At 32.6% G+C, this 21,982-nt stretch overlaps 1 protein-coding gene across 1 annotated transcript in view; it reads left to right on the forward strand.

The window, feature by feature from the left end:
• Positions 1-21,782, forward strand: part of LOC103310707 (TWiK family of potassium channels protein 7-like) — a 158,625-nt gene extending 136,843 nt beyond the window's left edge. The window contains exon 4 of the mRNA XM_029487611.1: positions 21,044-21,782. Within this exon, the coding sequence (XP_029343471.1) occupies positions 21,044-21,404 (361 nt within the window). The 3' untranslated portion in view covers positions 21,405-21,782. The remainder of the gene's footprint in view (positions 1-21,043) is intronic.
• Positions 21,783-21,982: the final 200 nt, after the last annotated feature.

The raw sequence follows: 21,982 nt of genomic DNA on the forward strand, positions 1-21,982 counted from the left end.
AAAATTTAATGTATCTACAGTCATTAGTTTTAAAGTATACCAAAACCAAAATCAATTTTCTCGAAAACAGATTTTGCGTAAAAATTCCTGTTTTTCTTTAATTTGTCTTTTGTTTTTCACGGCGCTTTTGAAAACTATTGGAAAAATTTTACTTTGGACCCCCAAAAGTACCAACTAGATTCACTTTCCTATCAGAAAAGGTACTGTTGAAGAAAATCCAAGCACTTTTACTGTCCTAAAAGGTGATGACAGACACAAAAAAAACACACATCATTGTAAAATCAATACATTCATCGTTCCATTCAGAATCTAAAATGTATGTCTGTCCGTTCAAGTTTTAAAAGTTCTTTAGCTTGAATTTTAATGATGCAATTGTTTGTATTCATACAAAAATAAAGCCTTGAAAATTTGAGACAAAAATGGCCCTAAGTGTATTTCAATCGGATCCTGGACTTGACGTATGTACATCGATCAACGACCCATAAAGAAAACCGTTTATTACGCATACCATTAAATTATCAGATGTTTGCATTAGAATAATATAATGATGAAGAGTACCTACCGAAGTCTGATTCAGGGACATTTTGCAAAAGGGTACTACGGTTGTTGAGCAATAACATCGTATAAGTGTAGAACTACTGTATAAATAAATGTTATGCCATTACCACGTTCACTCGATTCATAACCACGGTTATACTGTTGGTTATAAGTTTTAGAAACCTTATTTTAATGTACCAAGAACTATATTATAATAAATTAATACGCCACAGCTGAGGAAAAAAATGTTTCTCCACGTTTAAGTTATGGCCGTTTTTCACTATTTTTCTTCCCACTGCGACCAACTCGGCTGGATAAAAAACGATCTCTGTCGCAAATTTATATTAGGTTCTTGCTGATTTGAAGTTTTCTCAATTAAAAAAATATAAAACTCCAAACTTCTCCGACGAGAATTGTTTTATGCCATTTTTTTTCATCTTGAAAAATATGTTCACATTAAATTACATTTATTTTTTTTGGAAACGGTTAATTGTCAAACATGAATCATCTTGACAAACAGTAAAAAAAAAAATAAAGAAAAAGACAATAAATAATTATAGCAAAAATGACAACAATAAAATTGTTATGATTTTACCAAAAACAATTGTTGAAAACAAACGAAACAAAATATCAAATTTCTACTCTTGAAAAACAGCCCTACACAGACAGGCAACGTAAAACTGAAATGGCCGTTCATAGGTAAACGCAGAAACCAAAGCCATCGAGACCATAGGCGCAAATAGGGGTTGGGGCTTTAGGGAGTAAGCCCCTCAAAAAAAAAAATTCCTTAACCACCCCCCTCTCAAACATTTCCTAAATTTTGCTTTAAGTTTATTCAATATTATCAAAGTAAACTGAGTTATGAAATAATATGATTATCACTGACGGATTTTTACACGTTGGCCGGAAGTAAACATTTCAAATACCTTTTGAAACGTTCCAAAATTCCGTCGAATATACAGCTGCCCATAGATATCTATAATATTAAATTATAATAGTTTAAACGAAAAATTCAACTTTGGGTCAAGTATTGAATTTACAATTAACAAATTTCAAAATTTGTCATGTAATGCATAATACGATCTATACATTCACACAAGTACTAACCGTTAAGAGGACCCCACATCCACATGTGTTGTCTCCGTTTTACAAAACTACAACGTGGGAAAATTTACGTTCACAAAAAGGGACCGGACACACGGCAAAAATACCGCATTGTGGCCGGGGCCTAATGCATTTTGCTTTGTAAATACTCTAAAACTGAAGTGAATTTACCTGTATAAAATGTAAAGGTGAGATTTTTTTTAAAGGGCTTTTCAAAGGATTTTAATTACTGGTATTTTTATTAACAAGCAAGTTACAATCATTTTGAAACTGTACAACTTTTGTGCATTTTAATATGATTAAAACTTACTTCAAAATATTTATATCAATAAAATCCTAAGTAACGCCCTACATAACATTACCTTTAAATTGTATGTCGTTTAATTCATTCTAATCTGAAAAATAACAGAGTAAAACGGATATTGTTATCAACTTAAAATTTGGTATGTTGTACGTTTGTAAGACAGTGACAAAATATGTGGGTGTGGTATCGTCTTAATTTAAAAATATATCCTTTCCTGCAATAATTATAGGCTTGGGACAGACACACAAAATTATGATAATTGTTGGCTTGGTTAATAATCATTTATTATTATTTTTTTTTGAATAATTAATTATTGTTAAGCTTTTAAATCGTAGAGGATATAATATCATAATTATTAATATTCTGTTACCATTTGTATTAGCATGTAAGATAAATTATTATTATACATAATATGTCAATCGGCAGGCGCTTACAATGTGAAAAAAAAAGTTTTTAGTGGGTACAATGGTACATATTTATAGGTTTTTAGTGGTATTATATTTAAAAGAGTCACACGCGTACCACTTTCAAATTCACTGCATAATTAATGCAAATTGTCAATTGATGATTATAGTTCTTGATCGATTATGTATATATCGATTATGATATATCGCAGTACCTTCTATTCATGGAAACCCACCCAGACGTCTAAAACGGAAATGGTGTCGTGACATACGTGTTCACCCCCTTCCATCAGCTAATCTGAAGACAGAGCACAAGTTTTGTTAAAATAATTTTTAAAAAAAAGTCAATTAAAGAGTGTCATTAGTGGATGACTTTTCAAGTATTGCTGGCTGTTAATTTATATGTATACTCTAACCACATAAACCTATTGTGTCCCTAAGGTATAGATGGTTTATTTCAAATAAAAAGTGGATGTCACTCTGCTGTACAGTAGGTTACAAGTGGGTGACTGTAAAGGATGAAGTTAAATTTTAATTCAATGATATAATATCATTGTATAAAAAAACGATTCTAAGCGAAAACGGTCAGTCAGCCTATGATATTACTAAGTATATTTGATGATATTAAGGTGAATAAATTAATGCATTATATATTATAACCTATTTACGTGGAATCACTGGAATCTTATTTTAAATTTTCAATCCTTAGTTATAAAAGTTGAACATTTTATAAATTTTTAACTATAAAATAATTATTACATTTTGTCAAAATTTAAACTTTAAATGTTTATAAAAAAAATTGTGACTATGGATTTTTGATTTTTTTTATCTGCCTTTGAAACAATATACTAGGAGCCTTCTATTAAATTTTTAAGATTTTTGAACCAACAAATAAAATTTTGTTTATATTTATAGAAAAGAAAAACTAAAAAAATTAAACTGAAAATGTCCGTAAGCAGCTCAAAACAAGTCAAAATATTTGGAAAATGTTATAGTGTATAAAAAAGGCTAATATAAACATTCAGTCAACATTTTATGTACCTACGGTCATTTGTTTAAAAGTTGCACCAAAAACCAAAATCGATTTTCTCTAAAACAGATTTTGCGTAAAATTACCGTTTTTCCTTAATTTTTATTTTATTTTTCACTGCACTTTTAAAAACTACTGAGAAATTTTTATTTTTGACCTCCCGAAGTACCAACTAGATTCACTTTCCTATCAGAAAAGATATTGTTGTAGAAAATCCAAGCATTTTTACTGTCCTAAAAGCCAAAAGGTGATGACAGACACAAAAATAACAATGAAAATAAAAAAAAAAACATATATAAGTAATTGTCAAATCAATACATTCATCGCTCCGCTCAGAATCTAAAATGTAATTATTTTTATTTTTGAGTTATTTTATAACATAATAATCTATGTGGGTATAAATTGTATATTTTCAAATAACTGCGTGTGACTTGGGTTCTAATTAAAAAAAAAAAAAATAAAAATAAATAATGAACTTATTTTTGACTTAGCTGAATACATTTTTTTCTCACTATGAAACAATACACTTTTTGAGTGAAAATACATCTTTTGTTAAGTACCTATATTTTAGTGTAGAACTTGACGTTAACCAGGCTCGAAAAACTAGTGTTAATAAACCTACCCGTATTTACCTGCAGTTACCATAATACATAAGAATATATTGAATATTTCATGGTTATAATAAATATGATATTAATATATTATGTAGGTACGGTGCATTGTGCATCGAACAATAATTATTATTGGAAGAGTGTCGACGCAGGTCGTAATGCAGTACAAATAATATATTACAATCGCACCGTTTCTCCGAATTTCATTCAGGTATGACGCGATTTATACTGAAATGCTTATGTTATATTATTAGTATGATGTCGTAGTCCGTTTGAAGTTGAATTTATGTGGAAATTTGTGATGTACTATGTAGGCACTATACCATATTTTGGCAATAAACTAAAACTTATTATAATATACTCCTGAAATTGCTAGCTGATTCGCGGAACTGTTTCTGTTTTAGCATACAATATATATGATTATATTATATTATATTATACCTACCATAAGACTGCGTATACTGTATACGGTATACAGCGTGAAAAACGGTGAAAAATACCTGATGTGAAATTATTATAGGAGCTAAAAATGGGTTAATTTTACAGACTATTATGTTTTCCCGTGTACTATAATTCGACTCCCCGAAAAATAAATTTTCCAACGATTAATTACGATTATTATTATAATATTCATTACGAGGGTGAGGATAATAATATAAAGTGCACGTTAAAACCGTGTTTTTAATAAAGTTGATGTTGGTACGACGATTTCACGGTAACTACGAATTCGGTTATTAAAAACTCAATTATGCTTCCACGCGAAACTAATAAACTTTTGAAATCGGTACTAATTTTTTTATGATACCTACGTTGATATTTTGTCGTCTGTTGAGTGTGTAACTATTAATAATATATTAAGCACCGTATGAGTAGTATGATTACTATTGTTTTAATAATATTATGTTGCAAAATATTAGTACACACTACACGTCATCTATAATAACATTATAATAGTAATGCCATTAACAGTATGATACAAAACTTTTGAGGCAAACTGCGCACAGTACACATACACGATACACCTCGTAGTATTTTACATCGGTTAGGTTAGGATAGGTTGGATAATTTTAACCCTCGAAATGTGATTAATTGAGCTCTTCACTCTGTCTCTCTTTATTTATATTTGTACGAACACTGGAGTTTCCACCTCGACCTTCTGATAATTGCACCGCTAGGACATATTAATTTATGGGAATTATTCATTTATCCGCACCACTCTCGCACTCTCTGTCTCTATATCACTCGAATTTTCTGTCTCTATCAGATCCTGAAAAATAAAATCGAAAAAAAAACACTAGCAGTGTTAGTCTAGCACTTATTATTATTGTTCGTAGGTATACTCTCGAAACTAAACCGTTGCTGTTTTTTCTGCTCGTCGCGCCGACGTCAGTTATAAGGCGGTCGAACCCAATTCATTATTATTACTACGCCCCCGAGGTTGTCCGGGGATTTCCCTTTTTTTTTCTTTACACCCGGGATACGGTTTGGGTGGGAATGAGGGGGAAAAAACCAACACAAACAACACACGATTCCGAAGTGTTTTCGCAGAGTGATATTATTTCGTACGTGGTCGGCAAAACAACAGAACTGTCAATGAAATACAACGTGTATACGACCGCGACGTTGGGCTACATGCGTATCAATAATAATTGATGGCTAATGAAAGGTAACATAATATGTATAGGTATATGTTTTAACCATGTGAAGAACCTATCTACCACAATTGAGTAATACAATTTATCGGTGAAATATCAGGTACCTAAATCACGATTTTATGAACGTTTTTGTTTTATTTCCATGAAAATATGTGTTATATAAATTGGTAAAATCACACGCCATGTTGATATTATGCAATATAAAAACATTTACATAATATCATCAATAATATTAGATAATGCACAAAAAAAAACACAAAAATAAAAAATAACACACATCATTGTAAAATCAATACATTCATCGTTTCACTCAAAATCTAAAATACCCAGTGTCGTATGACTTGTGAGATTTAGTATGAAGAATTTCAAATTCAGAGAATTGTCACCTTTTATAACCACTTATTTTCTAATTGTTGTATCCTTGTATATCTCTTATACCATTAGAGAGAGCATTTAATAGAAAACAGGGTTCACAATCAATATTTTAATTTATTATATTGATATATTTTAACTATTACTTTATAAGCTATAACTTATGAAATAACTAAACTATAATATATTAAAACAAATTAAATATCTAATAGATATAGAGAACTTCAAGTTTGTATAATTTGTATTACAATTAGTTTTAACCACCGTCTTATATATAATACTTTTTATATTATATACGAATCTTATTGTAGGTAACAAAAAAACTTTACAAATGAAATAATTTTTGTTATAATAAATCAATTTTTTTTTTATAATATAAAGACGCGTTACAAGTACCTACTGTTTCTTTTTTTTCAATAGGTACTGAAATAAAAAAATTAGAAATTTAATTTAATTAAATTTTTTTTTTAGAAAAATTCAAAATACATTTTGTTAATCTAATTTGTAACAAAATTTAATGTTTTTACATTCGTTAAGCCAAGTAGCTTATTTTTTAAAAATATTTAAAATACCAATATTTTGTTGAGTACATTTATTTGAAACGTAATAAAAATTTTTTAAATATTTTTTTGAGAATCACCTAAAGTACCTATATTTTTTAAATTATTTACAGTCCATTTAGTTTTCATAGTTGTTGTCATACCGACTACGTTTAACTAGTATCGATTTGTTATTCTTATTTGTCCGGTCTTTCTGTTACATGGTGCAGAATAATACCCATTGATGGTTAATATAAATACAATAGGTACATTTATAAAATATGATGAAACGAATTTAAAAAAACAACACGAGATTCATTGATTTTTCTCAACGTTTGCTCATTAAAATGCATTGTTTCGCGAAACATCTCAAACGTTATAGACACTAAACACGCTATATTAATATAATGGTATTGTTACAGTATAATATAGTTACGGCCAACGACGATTGGGTTACGTTTCACGCGAGAACAATTCGCGGCTATCGGCCAGGACGCACACGTGACTAAACGTGTACCCACCTACCCACTACGATAATATTATATAAACGCTCGAGCGATAATGTTCGGCGCGGTGGCAACGACTTTGCATAATATAAAATAATATATCGCACGTGATTTATACGCACAGGTCACTGGACGGTCGCGGGATCGGGGTCGAGTGGTGGTGGTGGTGGTGGTGGTGGTGGTGGAGGTTCATACGTAATATCTTAGTACGGGGAAACTTCCATATTACGCGATGTCTGGACGGGCGACAAAAAGAGACATTGTTATTATTATAGAGGAATTTGTCGAGTAAGAAAAAAAAAATTGTCAAGTGGAAGTTCGTTGCATGGACATTTCATTGTATTTACGGGGGGGGGGGGGGGAGGCAGCTTTCTTCGCGGGTTTTCCGTACTACCTCGCGGGCCGTAATAAAACACGCTGTATTTTTTTTTTTTTTATCAAAATTATAATTGTGCGAGAACAATTCTGCATGTACGTAACACACCTCAACATAATATTATATACTATACAACCACACTAATTTATACCACACCTGCTATAGTACACGGCTATTTAGTATTAGTATGAAATAATGATATAATATTTCAAATGATAATGATACGTGGCATAAATTTTAATATGTCAAAACAAAAACTTAAATAAAAATTATTGTTGCGTTTAAAATGTATTATACCCATATGTTGGTAAAATTTCTCTCTGTGTACTTGCAGGTGAGCTATTTTAAGTTGAGAGCTTTTTTAAATGCCAAAAACAGCATAAACCAGTGGGTAGTTGCTTGTTCAGCACTTTTTAATTGGGAGGAGGTGGATATGAATTTTTGACTTTTCTCGGATCATGTTAAATAGCAGTGGATATATTTTCATTGCGCTTTATTTCCATTTACGTCAGATCGCTGACTAAACAGATGGACAGCTACAGATAAAAAGGTTTATGCCAGTTAAATTTATGCACTGACCAGAAACTTCATATATTACACAATATACCAACGATGGATATGAAGTAAGAAAAAGTAACAGGAGCACTTAGTAGATTTAAGCACCTCGTCCAATATCTGATTTAGTGCAGCATGGCATGTGTGAATTGTGAGAAGATGAGCGATCTCTCCAGAGAACCTTATGTGAGATCCATATACTAGCTTATGTGCTTGACTATTAATTACCGTGGTTAAATTTAAAAAAATTATAATACTGATATTCCCTACATTTTTGCTGTAATTGAAGTGTAATGCTAAGGTAATGGTTCGTACTTTATTTTTATTTTTTAAATTTGGGTTAAGGCCACGATAACTGAGGTCGTTAGCCTGGGGTACTGTGGAGGAGAGTACTGTAGGTTTTTAACACGTGTGTGTATGTGTGGCAAGGATTTGTCACTAAAAATCCAGGGTGGGCACCCATCTGGGAACTAGTGACACCGACCAGTGCGTACATTCAGAACGGTTCTCGTACCTAACTGAATTCTCACGCACCACGCCACACCGAGCCCAAATGGTTCATATTATTATATTATAATAATAATATTGCCATCAGGTATCGAAGGTGGCAAGATGTAGCTGCGTCGGCCAGTTTTTCGCGCGTCTCCTTCGCGATAATACTACTATTGTACTAAATTTCTGTCTCCAATATAAATAATATAATATTATAACGAGACATTTCGTTTGTTTTCACTATGCCAATAGTACAAGAATCTAATAATATATCCACCTCCTGCAGGTAAAAACAATAAAACGAGCGTGTTTTTGATGGTTCACATGCGCATAAATATCGCCCAGAAACGGTTTCAATTCCGTTTCCGCTGAGATGGGACCGTTCCAATACTCAAGGCTACGTAGGCCATATAATATATTGCAAATGTCGTGTACTATTGCCTACCACTACCACCACTACAGTTGTACTACTAGAGCTGTATGTACAAAGGATATGTATTTTTTGTTGGTTATTTATTTTTATTTTTTCGTCTCTCGCCCGACGACCTAGTTCACGCGTGTAGAGGATATATTGTACGAACGACAGAGACCGCCGAGAACGGCGGCGAAATGGCATACATTTTATTCCGGGATCGGTCCAGAGGCGTTCGACGGACTGATTTATGGCCGGCGGCCCCATATCCCCACCGTCGTCTTCGTCTTCTTCTTCTTCTTCTTCGTGTTTCCTCCTCCTCCAACGGATCGGTCGGTCGGTGGACGGGTCTTTCCGAGTACGAACTCCGCGGCGGCGAGACTGCCGCAGTCCGCAGTTGTTGCCGCCGCGCATTAAAAGCGAAAAAAAAGAAAGTATCCGGCGGCGGTGGTGACTAGCGGCGGTCGAAGCTCCGACAACAATACGAAACGGACAGGGCAAGGAATGATAGTGGGCCGGAGGACGTATATATTTGCTCGTAAATCGTATTCGAGGGCGAGACTTTCGAATTGGATTCGTCACTGAGTTATTGTTCGCAGTATTTTCCCGCTGGGGTACATCCGAGAGAGACGATACAATCGACAGCGTTATTATTATCATCATCATCATCATCATCGCTTCCGGGCTTCTCGAAGAGCCCAAATGATTTCTATGGCCAAATCGCGGCGCTAGTATAATATAATATAATACGATTATAATAATATAACAGTAGCGCGTTTACCCGTCAATCATGCAGGTGGTTTTCTTATTTTTAGGATTCCGTTATTTGTGTAAAAATAGGTAGGTAGTTATTATAAGCGCTGACTTTTGTATACTTGGCCTACTTTTATAGTACCGCCCGGAAACGGATAAACATCACTTTCTCGAGCACGTAGTCATGATTTTTGAGCCCCGGCCTAAGAACATGACCGATGAAAATAATAAGCTCAAAAATACTAAACGAGATCATGACATTATATTCCGCATATCATGTCGTCGACACGTGGACGATGTGTACGTGGTTCTGCAGGTGGTGGGTATGCCTGCAAAACGATAATATTCTGCTGGTGGTTTTTAGTGATTTACAAACATTATATTTTGTGGACAAACCCAGAAGAAGAGAGGGAGTTTTTCTCAAGGACTGCTGAACTTACTTGCGTTTATAGGTTATACCTATCAAAATTGGATATTGTGGTTTGTCCCTCTGTCTGTAATTAATAGCCACAGAAATTGCTGGACCATTTTCAATAAAAGTTGTTTTAATATATTCCTCAAGACATGGAGGGTGTTACTACGTAATTTTTTTTAACACCTATTGGTGGCTAAAGGATACTAACAAACATTTTTTTCATTTATTTAAATGGTTGCCACTGATGCGAATTCTATTACTTTTATAATAATCAGTAGAAATAATATGGCATACACATTTTTTTACAAACGTATTTATAAAAAAAAAACACAAATCTTTAGCACCAGCCACGCAGGGTGGTATAATATTATAATAGGACTCGCACACTTTTAAGACTATTACGCGAATGAAGTGATGGAATTTTATTAACTGCAGTGGCTACAATATCGAACAAATCGTAGTTTTATAGACGTTAATAAAATGTAAGACAGACCTTACGTCATGAGCGCATATCATGTTATATCGAGGGAAACATATGGTTATTGTGTGTCGTTATTAAAATAATATTATGTTATTGCTGAATTATATTATTATTATGATCGAGTAATCATCGTTTTCGTGGTACTGTAACCACCGTCATTAATCCATTAATGTGCAAGCCATAAAATATTTGTACACCGTTTGTCATTTTTACGACCACGCTGTATCCTCCGTCAGTCCTAAGTTCCACGAAAACAATATTACGTCGATCGTACAATGAGCTCGAATGGAGGAAACATGAATGCCTACAATAAAAAAACATTATTATTACGTATTCGGATCGCGTGCAACCTTCAGGATATTATTATCATACAAACAGTATTATTTGGTAAAAATTATGATGAAAACCCTCTACCTCGATTGTTTTTATCAAGCGAAATTACAATTTTGAACGTGTTCAGCCGCGCAACGAGGACGGCATAATCCCGACTTTCATGATTAGGAGGTATACCTACGCAAAACCATGCGCGCTCCTAATATTATTTTGAAATAAATAAACTGCTCGCATTATATTATGACCGTTGGAAGGTGTTAGGTTATCAACGTTGTACCTTTTCCGTATAAAATCTGATCGATAACATTTTTGGCGTAAACCCACTTTAAGTTCGTCGGCCCCGACAACCAGTATAATAAAAATTAAGAAATATAAGTATTTAATTTTTTTTTTAAGTTTTGAATTTCTCTCTGGGCGTAGATATATCTGTATAGTTCATAATTATTAGTCTAACTCTATCAAGCCCAAAAGTTGTAATATAATATATTTTGTTTGTTCCAAGCTTAAAAAAGTGTTCAAATGAAAAAAAATTTTTTTTTACTTAATTTAAGTTAAAACGTTAGTGACTATCTATTTAAATATTTTTAATCTAACCGTATCGGTAGATAATGTAAAAAATAATTTATTTGAAAAAAAAATAATGCCCCCTAGATTATCTGCTTAAGATCCATTTAGCATATTCATTGGTTGGAAACAATAAACAAATGGTACTTCGTATTTTTTATTACATAATATGAATTGTCTAATACCTATATACCATCATGTTAGTTAAGGTTGTTTTTGGAAACAGTTATTTGTTCAAAATGGGTTTAATAAAACTATTTTCATGACTTCTGATAAATTTTAAAAAGTGAAGATACCTTGTTATTAAACTGGACCCTTCAACTGGTATTGGTTATTTTATAATTATTAATAAACTAACACAACAATTTGAAAATACATTTTTTAAATTAGTTTCAAAAAAAGATTGCAATTAATATAGTTTAAAATATTATATATACCTTACTAATTAGAAATGGCACTGTATGGGTAGGTAGTAAACCCAAATCATCTTAGCATCATATGGTACATATTCTGATAATAAACTATATACGAATACTGAATTATTTTATCATTGAAGAAACAAATTATTTCAAAAAGTTGAGAATGTTTCTGAAAAAAAAGTTATACAGATGGTTTATAGTCGTTAAAAACATTTTTAAAGTATTTTACATATTTGAATGACAACATACAGTTTTAATTTCATATTCCAAAGCAGAATATTTTTTAAGTGTTTCGGTACTTCAATATCGAATTTAAGACGAGTAGCTTATGCGTTACCTAAAAGTATTTAAAATGTAGATGAGTGGAGTGGAGTAACAGTACATGGTTAACCCGAAAATGTTGGTCCACTAACTCCACTTCTAAAGCTATAACCAATAAATTACTCATTCTAAATCTGATTTTTATGTATCAAAGTACACAGACAAATATTCCGCTTTTGAAGATGAAATTAAATCTGTCTTTTGTAATTTAAAAAGTAAAAACTTAAACAATTATAAGAATAAAAAAATATTTAAAAAAGTATAATTTTTTAATAAAAATGTTGTTTTGTAACGACTTGAAAACATGTAAAAAAATCATTTTAAAAAACATTTATACTTTTTAATTAATGAGTGCTTACGTTATATGAATCATCTGATATATAGTATATACATAAAATATTCTTTAAGATCCTAAAATGACTTGGGCTTATCATAATATTGCTGTTGGATATTTAAACTATTTTAATTCCAAATAATATTGTTTTTGGATCAATACATTTTTAAAATTTTAAAATAAACCATCATTTTTATATATTTTTTAGCTTTTGTATGGGCCAACATTCATCAAGTATGTTTTGGAACGTATCGTATATATCATTTGTATGTAAAAAGTCAACAAAAAAACGATTTACAACGATTGTAAGTGTTGTCCAATAATTGATATTGAATTGATTGTGGGTGGGTAAAGACTATAGAGTATAGAGGCTTTCATTTGAGGAACTTCATCGTAGGTTGGCTAATCCATCTAGTATAGAGTTTAAATCCAATAAATCCATCGTCTTGAATATTTTCACAAACTGTATTTGAAGTGTACAAGTCAATAAAATAAAATCAATCAATTAAAAGAGTCATGACTGACCGTTATCCTTTGCATATTTTCCGAGTAATAACTTTGGGTAGACTCACTGTATAGTTATTGTAGACGCTACTCCATTTGTAGGAAAAATGTCGATTGTACATTTAACATTTCAAATAATAATATTAAAATATCAATGGCTTAGGATCGTGCTGATTCAACCCCCATCAATGGGATTGTATTGCAACTATGGCCTTCGAATCGCATGCGCTATAATATTATTATAAGTATATAATGCTATATTACTAAAAACTCGTTTGCCGGACGCCGCCTTTAGAAGCTTCATAAATTATTATTGTTAATATTGCGAGCCATCCTATTATATGATTAGATTATAATATTATCCAAAGTGCCATAACTGAATCGCTCTTCTTTCGCGCTGACAAATTATATTGTATTTAAATAAAATATCGCCATTGTGCGTATTATACTACATATTATTATATTTTGTAGATTTTTCCAATTTTGATAAGTACAATATTTTGCGGATATTTTGCGTAATTTTGCGGACTAATTTTCGATTTTTGTGGACAAATAGTTTTTTAGAAAATCATAAAAACAGCTGACATACTGATGAAATGGTTTGAAAAATCAAAAAATTAACTTTCTCTACTTTTTATTATACCATTATTTTGCAGATAAATCGCGCGATTTTGCGGACTTATTTTCAATTTTTGCGGAAAAATAGTATTTTAGCAAACTAAAAAAAACTTTACAAAAAATTAAAAAACTACTTACTTCACATTTTAGTATACAATTATTTTGCGGATAAATCTCGCAATTTTGAGGACTAATTTTCATTTTTTGCGGGCAAATAGTTTTTTAGAAAATCATAAATAACAGTTGACATGCTGGTCAAATGGTTCGAAAAATTAAAAAAATAACTTTCTCTACTTTTTATTATACCATTATTTTGCAGATAAATCACGCGATTTTGCGGTCTTGTTTTCAATTTTTGCGAACAAATTGTTTTGTAGCAAACTTAAAAAACTTTGCAAAAAATTAAAAATGACTTACTTCACTTTTTAGTTAGCTATTTTCTATTTTCTATTCTAGCTATTTTTAATGATGTTTAATTCTAATTGTAAAAATAAAAGGCTATAAAGGATTAAAATAATATAAGGTTAAAAAAGTAATATATATTTATTTTATAGTTGATAAATTTAAAAAAAATACAGATAAATATTGAAACAAACTGAAAAAACTATTATGTAGGTTTTGACAGTCATAATAATAATATGTAAAAAAAGAAATTAAAAATTAAGTTCCTTATCAGTTTTCAAAATGATGGTTTAATATGGTAAATCGAAATATTTATTGAACAAAATTAGTCTGAAAATTGCACGAATTATCCGAAATTTGATGGTATAATAGAAAGTGAAATAGGATTTTTTTAAAGTTTTTTTTAGTTTGCTAAAAAACTATTTGTCCGCAAAAATTGAAAATAAGTTCGCAAAATCGCGCGATTTATCTGTAAAATAATGGTATAATAAAAAGTAGAGAAAGTTAATTTTTTAACTTTTCAAACAATTTCACCAGCATGTCTGCTGTTTTTTTTATGATTTTCTAAAAAACTATTTGCCCGCAAAAAATGAAAATTAGTCCGCAAAATTGCGCGATTTGTCCGCAAAATGGTGGTATACTAAAAAGTGAAGTAAGTCGTTTTTCAATTTTTCGCAGTTTTTTTAGTTTGGTCCACAAAAATTGAAAATTAGTCCTCAAAATTTCGCGATTTATCCGCAAAATGGTGGTATACTAAAAAGTGAAGTAAGTTGTTGTTTAATTTTTTGCAAAGTTTTTTTAGTTTGCTAAAAAACTATTTGTCCGCAAAAATTGAAAATAAGTCCGCAAAATAATGGTATGATAAAAAGTAGAGAAAGTTAATTTTTTAATTTTTCGAACCATTTCACCAGCATGTCATCTGTTTTTTATGATTTGCTAAAAAACTATTTGTCCGCAAAAATTGAAAATTAGCCGGCAAAATATTGAACATAGCAAAATTGGAAAAATCGAAAATGTACATGCTGTCGAAATGGTGCTATCTTCCTTGACTCTCTTTCTCTCTGTATCTCTCTGTCTGTAACTCTATCTCCAACAAACACATTCACACACACACATTTCAGCTTGCACTCACGCTGCCCTCATGCCGAAAGGTCATTACACATTACAACGAGTATAAGGTTATCCCGATAAATATAATATACGCACGCCGTGTCGTCCAAGTCGAGTGGTTGAAATATTGTACACATCACGTTGGGGAGGAAAGGTCGAGTATTGACGGTGGAGGGCGTTTGAGCTTTTACGCTTTGTACACCGCAAGCGTGCTTATCGCCGGTACGCACAGACGAAACTAGGTGTATTTATTATGACCGCGAAGGATAAAGATTAATTCTTAGATAAATATTTGCTCTCCGTGGTTATAATACTTTCTATACATTATATTATAAAGAAAAACGAAAAATTGTTTTATGTTAAACCATCACTCCTAGTAGCTCGTGACCTGCAATATTAAAAGTATTATATATAGGTAATAATATTATATAAAAACTTTAACACGGAATTGTACAACAGTACGTTACCTTTCAGTCCTTACTCCAATTGTATCGATGCCACAAAACTCTTAAAAAAATAATTATGGTACTAACTCGTATATCTAAGGCTGGCTAAGACTTATACCATGTTATTTTATTTATTTGTATACCTATTTTATTCTTAATTTTATTAATTACTACTTGATTTTTCAATTCGAATATGCACAAAAATACATTGTAAACCCGTTTAAAAATAACAGTAAAATAATAATAATAAATGAATAAAAATAACTTTACTAGTAACATATAATATTTTATAATAATACTATGATCGAAGAAAACAATAAACAATAGTGTGTGCTTATATAATATTATACGAAGCCCCTTCGAGTCAGCGAGCTTGGAGTTTTCGAGGTCGATTCGTCAACGTTCTTTCGTTAGATTAATACGCTAATAAACGTAACACGTGGGCGACAAATTAAACTGAATTAAGCCCAGAACGTGCCACCTCCATCCTCGGGTGTTATAACCACGGTATAATAATTATATATTAATATATTACACATATTACGTGTTCGCATGAATACACCACGATCGTGACGATGTGTGTCCTCGTCTAGTGGAATTATTGTGAATTGTTTGCACGTGATCGTAAGCAATTAAAAATAGACATCTCACACACAACTGATTTCTACAAAATATATTAAATCGTTGTCAGCTTGGTTTACGATATTTCGTCCTTCATCCGATATAGAATGACCCTCTTGGCTCTCCACGTAATGATTTGAATGACGCAGCCACTACAAAAATATATCTTAAGTATATACTATTTATATATATAAAAATGGATTTTTTATTCAAAAATCATTAGAGTTATGAAATTACAATGTACAATGACTTTACAACTGTCCAGCGGCGATGACGGCATCAGGATTTCATTCGCCATTCATTATTATTTATTATAATTCGATTTGTACGCTACGTCCCCGACTGACGCCGCTACCGCCATCACGCAGAGTTGATGATGAGTTTCGACTTTATAATACAAAATGAATAATCTAATCAAATATGATTTTCTTACATCCGACCTGCATCAATTTGTCCGCTTCGTCGTTAGTCTTCGTAGATGATTTTTTGAGTAAGTCGTCTAAACTCTTCGATGATGACGGTCACGTACTACATGTCATACTATAATAATAATAATAATAATAATAATAATAATAATAAAAATAATAAATATACCTTCGGAAAAATATGGTTTTGTGGCAGGCGAGGTCGTCGAGGTTCCCAGTGAGAGGGTCCAAAACTTTTAATTATCCTCCCAGAGACTACACCCCACACCTATCCTCCCGAATTGTGTGTATGTGCTATCAGTAAAATAATTTATCCTCGGTCAAATTTTTACTTCCATCCACATTGCCTTGAAACTATATTATTCTAATAACAACGTTATTATGTAATATTATTATGGATCTATAAATAATACTGTGAATGTCCTATTGCTACGAAAAAAGGTCAGCAAAACGGCGCCCTGGTTATGCAATATAGCTACACTTGCGCGTATACAAGCAAACATTAATTATTTTATTATTTGAATTGACTAAACTAATATACAATTTATGTTTAATAAGCTAAGTGATGTCAGAATTAAGTGTAACTTGAAATCTTAAGTAGAGACCACTGCAGACGAAATTCCTAGGTTGTGGATATAGGGTTAGGTTACGACACCATTTTTTTTCCGTCTTGAACGTAGTTTTATATTGTAAGTTATTACAATATTATTATATCGATTATAAGATATATTATTTACATGGGTATCAAACGTACACCGATCGATTGCGCATTTGTGCGCAGCAGTGGCAATAATATAATAAATATTATCAACAAACGTAATAATAATTTATGCCGACTATGTAAATACAATAATAATATTATCACGTGTAAATAGGTAAGTGGTCGCGTTGGCGGCGAGTTGTTAAAAACCCCAGTGCCGGTAAACGGGCACGTTCAGCCACAATGAATCGATTTTTTTATTATTTATTTTTTTTATTAGAATTTTCTTTTTTTCAATGCACGTTTATAATAACATAATAATAATAATAATAATAATGTATAATATAATATATTATATAGGTACTGTATTTGGCTCGCGAGTTCGTAATAATATTGCACTACACCCCCCACCCACCTTCGTGTAATCGAAATGAGATTTCGACAAACGATATATCATAACCATCCGATATTGCATACTATACCTACCTACCTACGCCCTGGAAAACGGAGAGTTTTCTCAAACGAGCCCTTTTCGCGTTCCCCTTACCTGCACCTCCACCCCGTCAGCACGATATTAGCTCAAGCCAACGCCCATCACCGTATACCATATACCATCACACAATATTATTATACCGAACGAAAAAAATCACCGGATTCGCGTGGAATTTTTCGCGAACAAAAACGTCAAATGGTACTGCAGCCCCGTTATTATTTTCTCGTCGTCAACTTCGTTTTTGTCGACAGTTTTTATCGTCCCGGCGGCGGGCGGCAAACAGTTTTCGACTGATAGGTACGTCGTCATCCGCTTTATGACCGATCCACCACGATTTCATAGGTCCATAAAATATATCAAACTGTTATCTCCTCGATAAGGCATGCCTTATCCACCTTCGGTGGAACCAGATTTATTCAATATGGTGGGTGGGGAGGAGGGATACGCATATCGGTTTAATTCATAGATTTCGTATCGACTCGGCCAGCTATAGTTCATATTATAAATACTAATGCTGCCGATTCTTAGATATTTTAATACAATAATAGTTAATGTTTACAATCATTATAAACCTTAAAAATGGTAGTCTACCTAATTGGTATTTTGCTTATTATTATATAATTATGTCAAAAATAACTATCTAACTGATAATTCTTAAAACGTATTAGATTTGATTTTTAATTGTTTTTAATTTTTATGAATATTTTTATTTTAAAAAAGGAAATATATTTTGTTTTTTTTGTAATCGGTCTTTCAAATAAAAATATGAAATCAAATATGTTCAGTCTTACAAAACTGTATTTTAATCACTTATAGGATGTTCACATCAGTCTAAAAACATTGTAAATTTGTTATTGTTTTCATAGCTAAACACTTATTTTTAATATTTATCTAGTAATACCGGATTCTCGACAACTTACAATTAATATATTAGCTTTAAATTACAATTTTTTTTTATATATTTGTAAGACATGTAAAAAATGTGTACAGTAAAATTATTGCAAGGAGTAGTATGACGTTTAACGTTAATAATTAAAGAAATAAAAAAACCAATACAGACACGTCATGCTAAATATATTAGTTATAATATTATAGAAATACAAATTTTAATTATAGACAATCCCTACAAAAACAATAATACATTAGTGGTGCAGTCAATAAAAGTTAAACATTCGTTTGTTTTCTAATATATAATAAAATCGCTCGACACGGTCTGTCTGAAATCGACAGCGTCATATAGATTTTAAAGTCTTCTGCAGCAATTTCAACCGTCGAATTACGTGGTAGATTAAAATATAGAGACTTTGGAGTCATCAATTATTTCCCATACAGCAGTATTATAAATAATAAATCGTTTGTGGGTAACGATTAGATCGGTAAAAGCGTTCGAGTGTTCAAAACATGCTTATAGGTATGTGTTTATCGTTTGAACTTGAACGGTTTTTGGATCACCTAAAAGCGTCTTGCATGTTAACTATTAATCTTGTACGGAACCATAAACACTTATACTTACATATTTTTATCTTTTGATTTTTGATAAATCTGGGTCAAATAAAACAATATTTCATCAATTTTTCGGGTGTAATTTGTGAACACGTGACTAAACGTGTTATGCTCATAAATATAATATGTACCTAATATTATAAATATTATGTTAATGTAATATTAAAATAATTGAAAAAAACAATGATTTACACATTACACACGTCTTACCATAGTAAAGTGATAACCGACGACTTAATTTCAAATAACGATATCGTGCAAATATAAGCAGATAGGTATCGGCTAAAGAGCACTTTACCACCCCATGCATATTTTTCGATTTTTTTTTTTTTTGAACTTATGTAACTCATCGAGTTAAGAACGATGGTGCAATCAGAATTTGTCGCTCTTACTTAGTTTCGAAGTTATAGCCCTTGGAAGTAAGCAATTTTGCGGTTTTTTACGCATGAGCGCAACGCTACGTGTCACGTCTTTCGCGATTTTTTTTTTTTTATTCGTGAGACTTATTATATTAATGAAATTATTAATGAGTACCTATTACTTATTTTTAAGCCTAGGTTGTTGTTGTTACTTATGGCACAATCATTTAATTTTGGACTTAAAAATATTAGAACACACAATTACTTTTAATAATAAAATTGTCCGAGCGAGCGAGTGATCCCGCTCGGTGACTCGGTGCAACAAAAATGCAATTTTCTTAACCCTGTGACCCACTTGAGGAGGTTTTGCTACCAAATCGGGGGATATTTTCGTTTTTAATTGTCCGAGCGAGCGCAGCGAGTGAATGACCCCGATCGGTGACTCGGTGCAACAAAAATGCAATTTTCTTAACCCTGTGATCCACTTGGGGAGGTGTTTTATAGCAAATCGGTGAATTATAGTTTTAAATAATTGGTTTTATTATAAGTATAATATTACGATTTTACCTTTGTCAAAACTGACATTTTCGACATCCGCATAACATGAAGGATTCATTTTTAAGGACGAGTATCTCAAATTCTACTCTTACCTATTCAAATCAAGGCTTGTACGTCCTATGTGAAAGCGGCGAGTGTGTGGGAATTAAATTTTGACCATGCTGTTCAGCCACAGTGTGGTGCGTCCGAAGCGATGAAATAGAAGCCATTTTGTATTCACCGCACTCTTCCGATTCGCTTAGGACACCAGTCGGACAAAATTAATTTTGATTAACAAATAGGGGCAATGAGCATGCAATTTTCTGTTTTCGCCACGATACCGATATACTATTACATTGTTCATAATATTATAAAATACGCACTTAAGAGGACGCCACACAGTTAAGAGCATTTTTAATTTACTTTTATTATACACGTATAACTCACTTAAAAACTGAATTATCGTAGAAAAACATCCAACAAAACACAGATAATGTGCTTACCACAAAGTTTTATAATTGGTTGATTCACTCTAATTTTTAAGCTAACGGTATAAAACGTGAATTTCTGAGCGTAAATTTGGTATGTTACGTGTTTAGAAGACGGAGACAACACATGCGAGTATGGCGTCCTCTTAAGAATAGGATTCATGGACGTCGTCGGCCGTCGTTGACGCGTCGGATACGCGAACAACATTCGATATTCGGCGATGGGTGCCGTTTGATTTTTTTATCGGCCGACCGTCGTCGATGGATTTTTTCTTTTAACACCGTTGTTAATAATATTATTTCGTGTTTTTTCTTCCAAGGTACATATCCGGAGGCGCCATACTATTCTCCAAATGGGAGTCCTGGGAGTTCTTCGACGGGTCGTACTTCTGCTTCATATCGCTGAGCACCATCGGGTTCGGCGACTTCGTGCCAGGCAACAGCATCACCGGCTCCGGCACCAGCATCGGTACAGGCACCAGCACTGGTACTGGTACGGGTCCCGGTAACCGCGGCAGCGCCGGTACCGTCATCGAGCTGAGCTTCATACTGTGTTCCATGTACCTGATGCTGGGCATGGCCCTGATCGCCATGTGTTTCAACCTGATGCAACAGGACGTCGTGATGAAAATACGAACGTGCACGGACATTGTGCGGAGGATCGGCAGGTGTAAAAACTGATCTACAACACACCGTACTCCGCAAACGATGCGCAACGGTCCGCGTAAGTACGCGCGAATCCAGAGTCGAGGAGGACACAACTGCAATGGCGTACCTACGTGGTTCGTGATATTTTATTGTTGAAACATTATATTGCGTCGTTGTAGAACTGACCAAACCATCATCATCGGTAGTCCTATTCAGCTACACTTGGCCGTCAGCGCCCGGGATTTGACTGCCGACGGAAACCGGAACGGACGCCGATTAAGTTTAACGCATTTTTTATTGTACTATTTTTAGATTTTTGTAATGAATTTTATCGTATTTTTTCCCCCATGTTTTGTTTTGTTCCACTTACCCCGTTCGTGTAAATAAAAGTCGTCGTTATGTTTTACTTTATGAGTTGGGTTTTAGTTTGCAGCGAGAAATTAACAGTCTGACCAGCGTGCTCTGAAACAGAAACACATTTATCTTACCGTCATAGGACAGGTAATCTCGTACACACTCCTCCTCCTCCTCCTCCACCACGGTAAAACCGTACGATTTTCATTTTCTCTGTGTTCCCGCGGTCTCGTCTAAAGTTTTCCCTTGTACATATT

The sequence above is a fragment of the Acyrthosiphon pisum genome, chromosome A1 (genome assembly GCF_005508785.2).
Source record: "Acyrthosiphon pisum isolate AL4f chromosome A1, pea_aphid_22Mar2018_4r6ur, whole genome shotgun sequence".
Classification (NCBI taxonomy): domain Eukaryota; kingdom Metazoa; phylum Arthropoda; class Insecta; order Hemiptera; family Aphididae; genus Acyrthosiphon; species Acyrthosiphon pisum.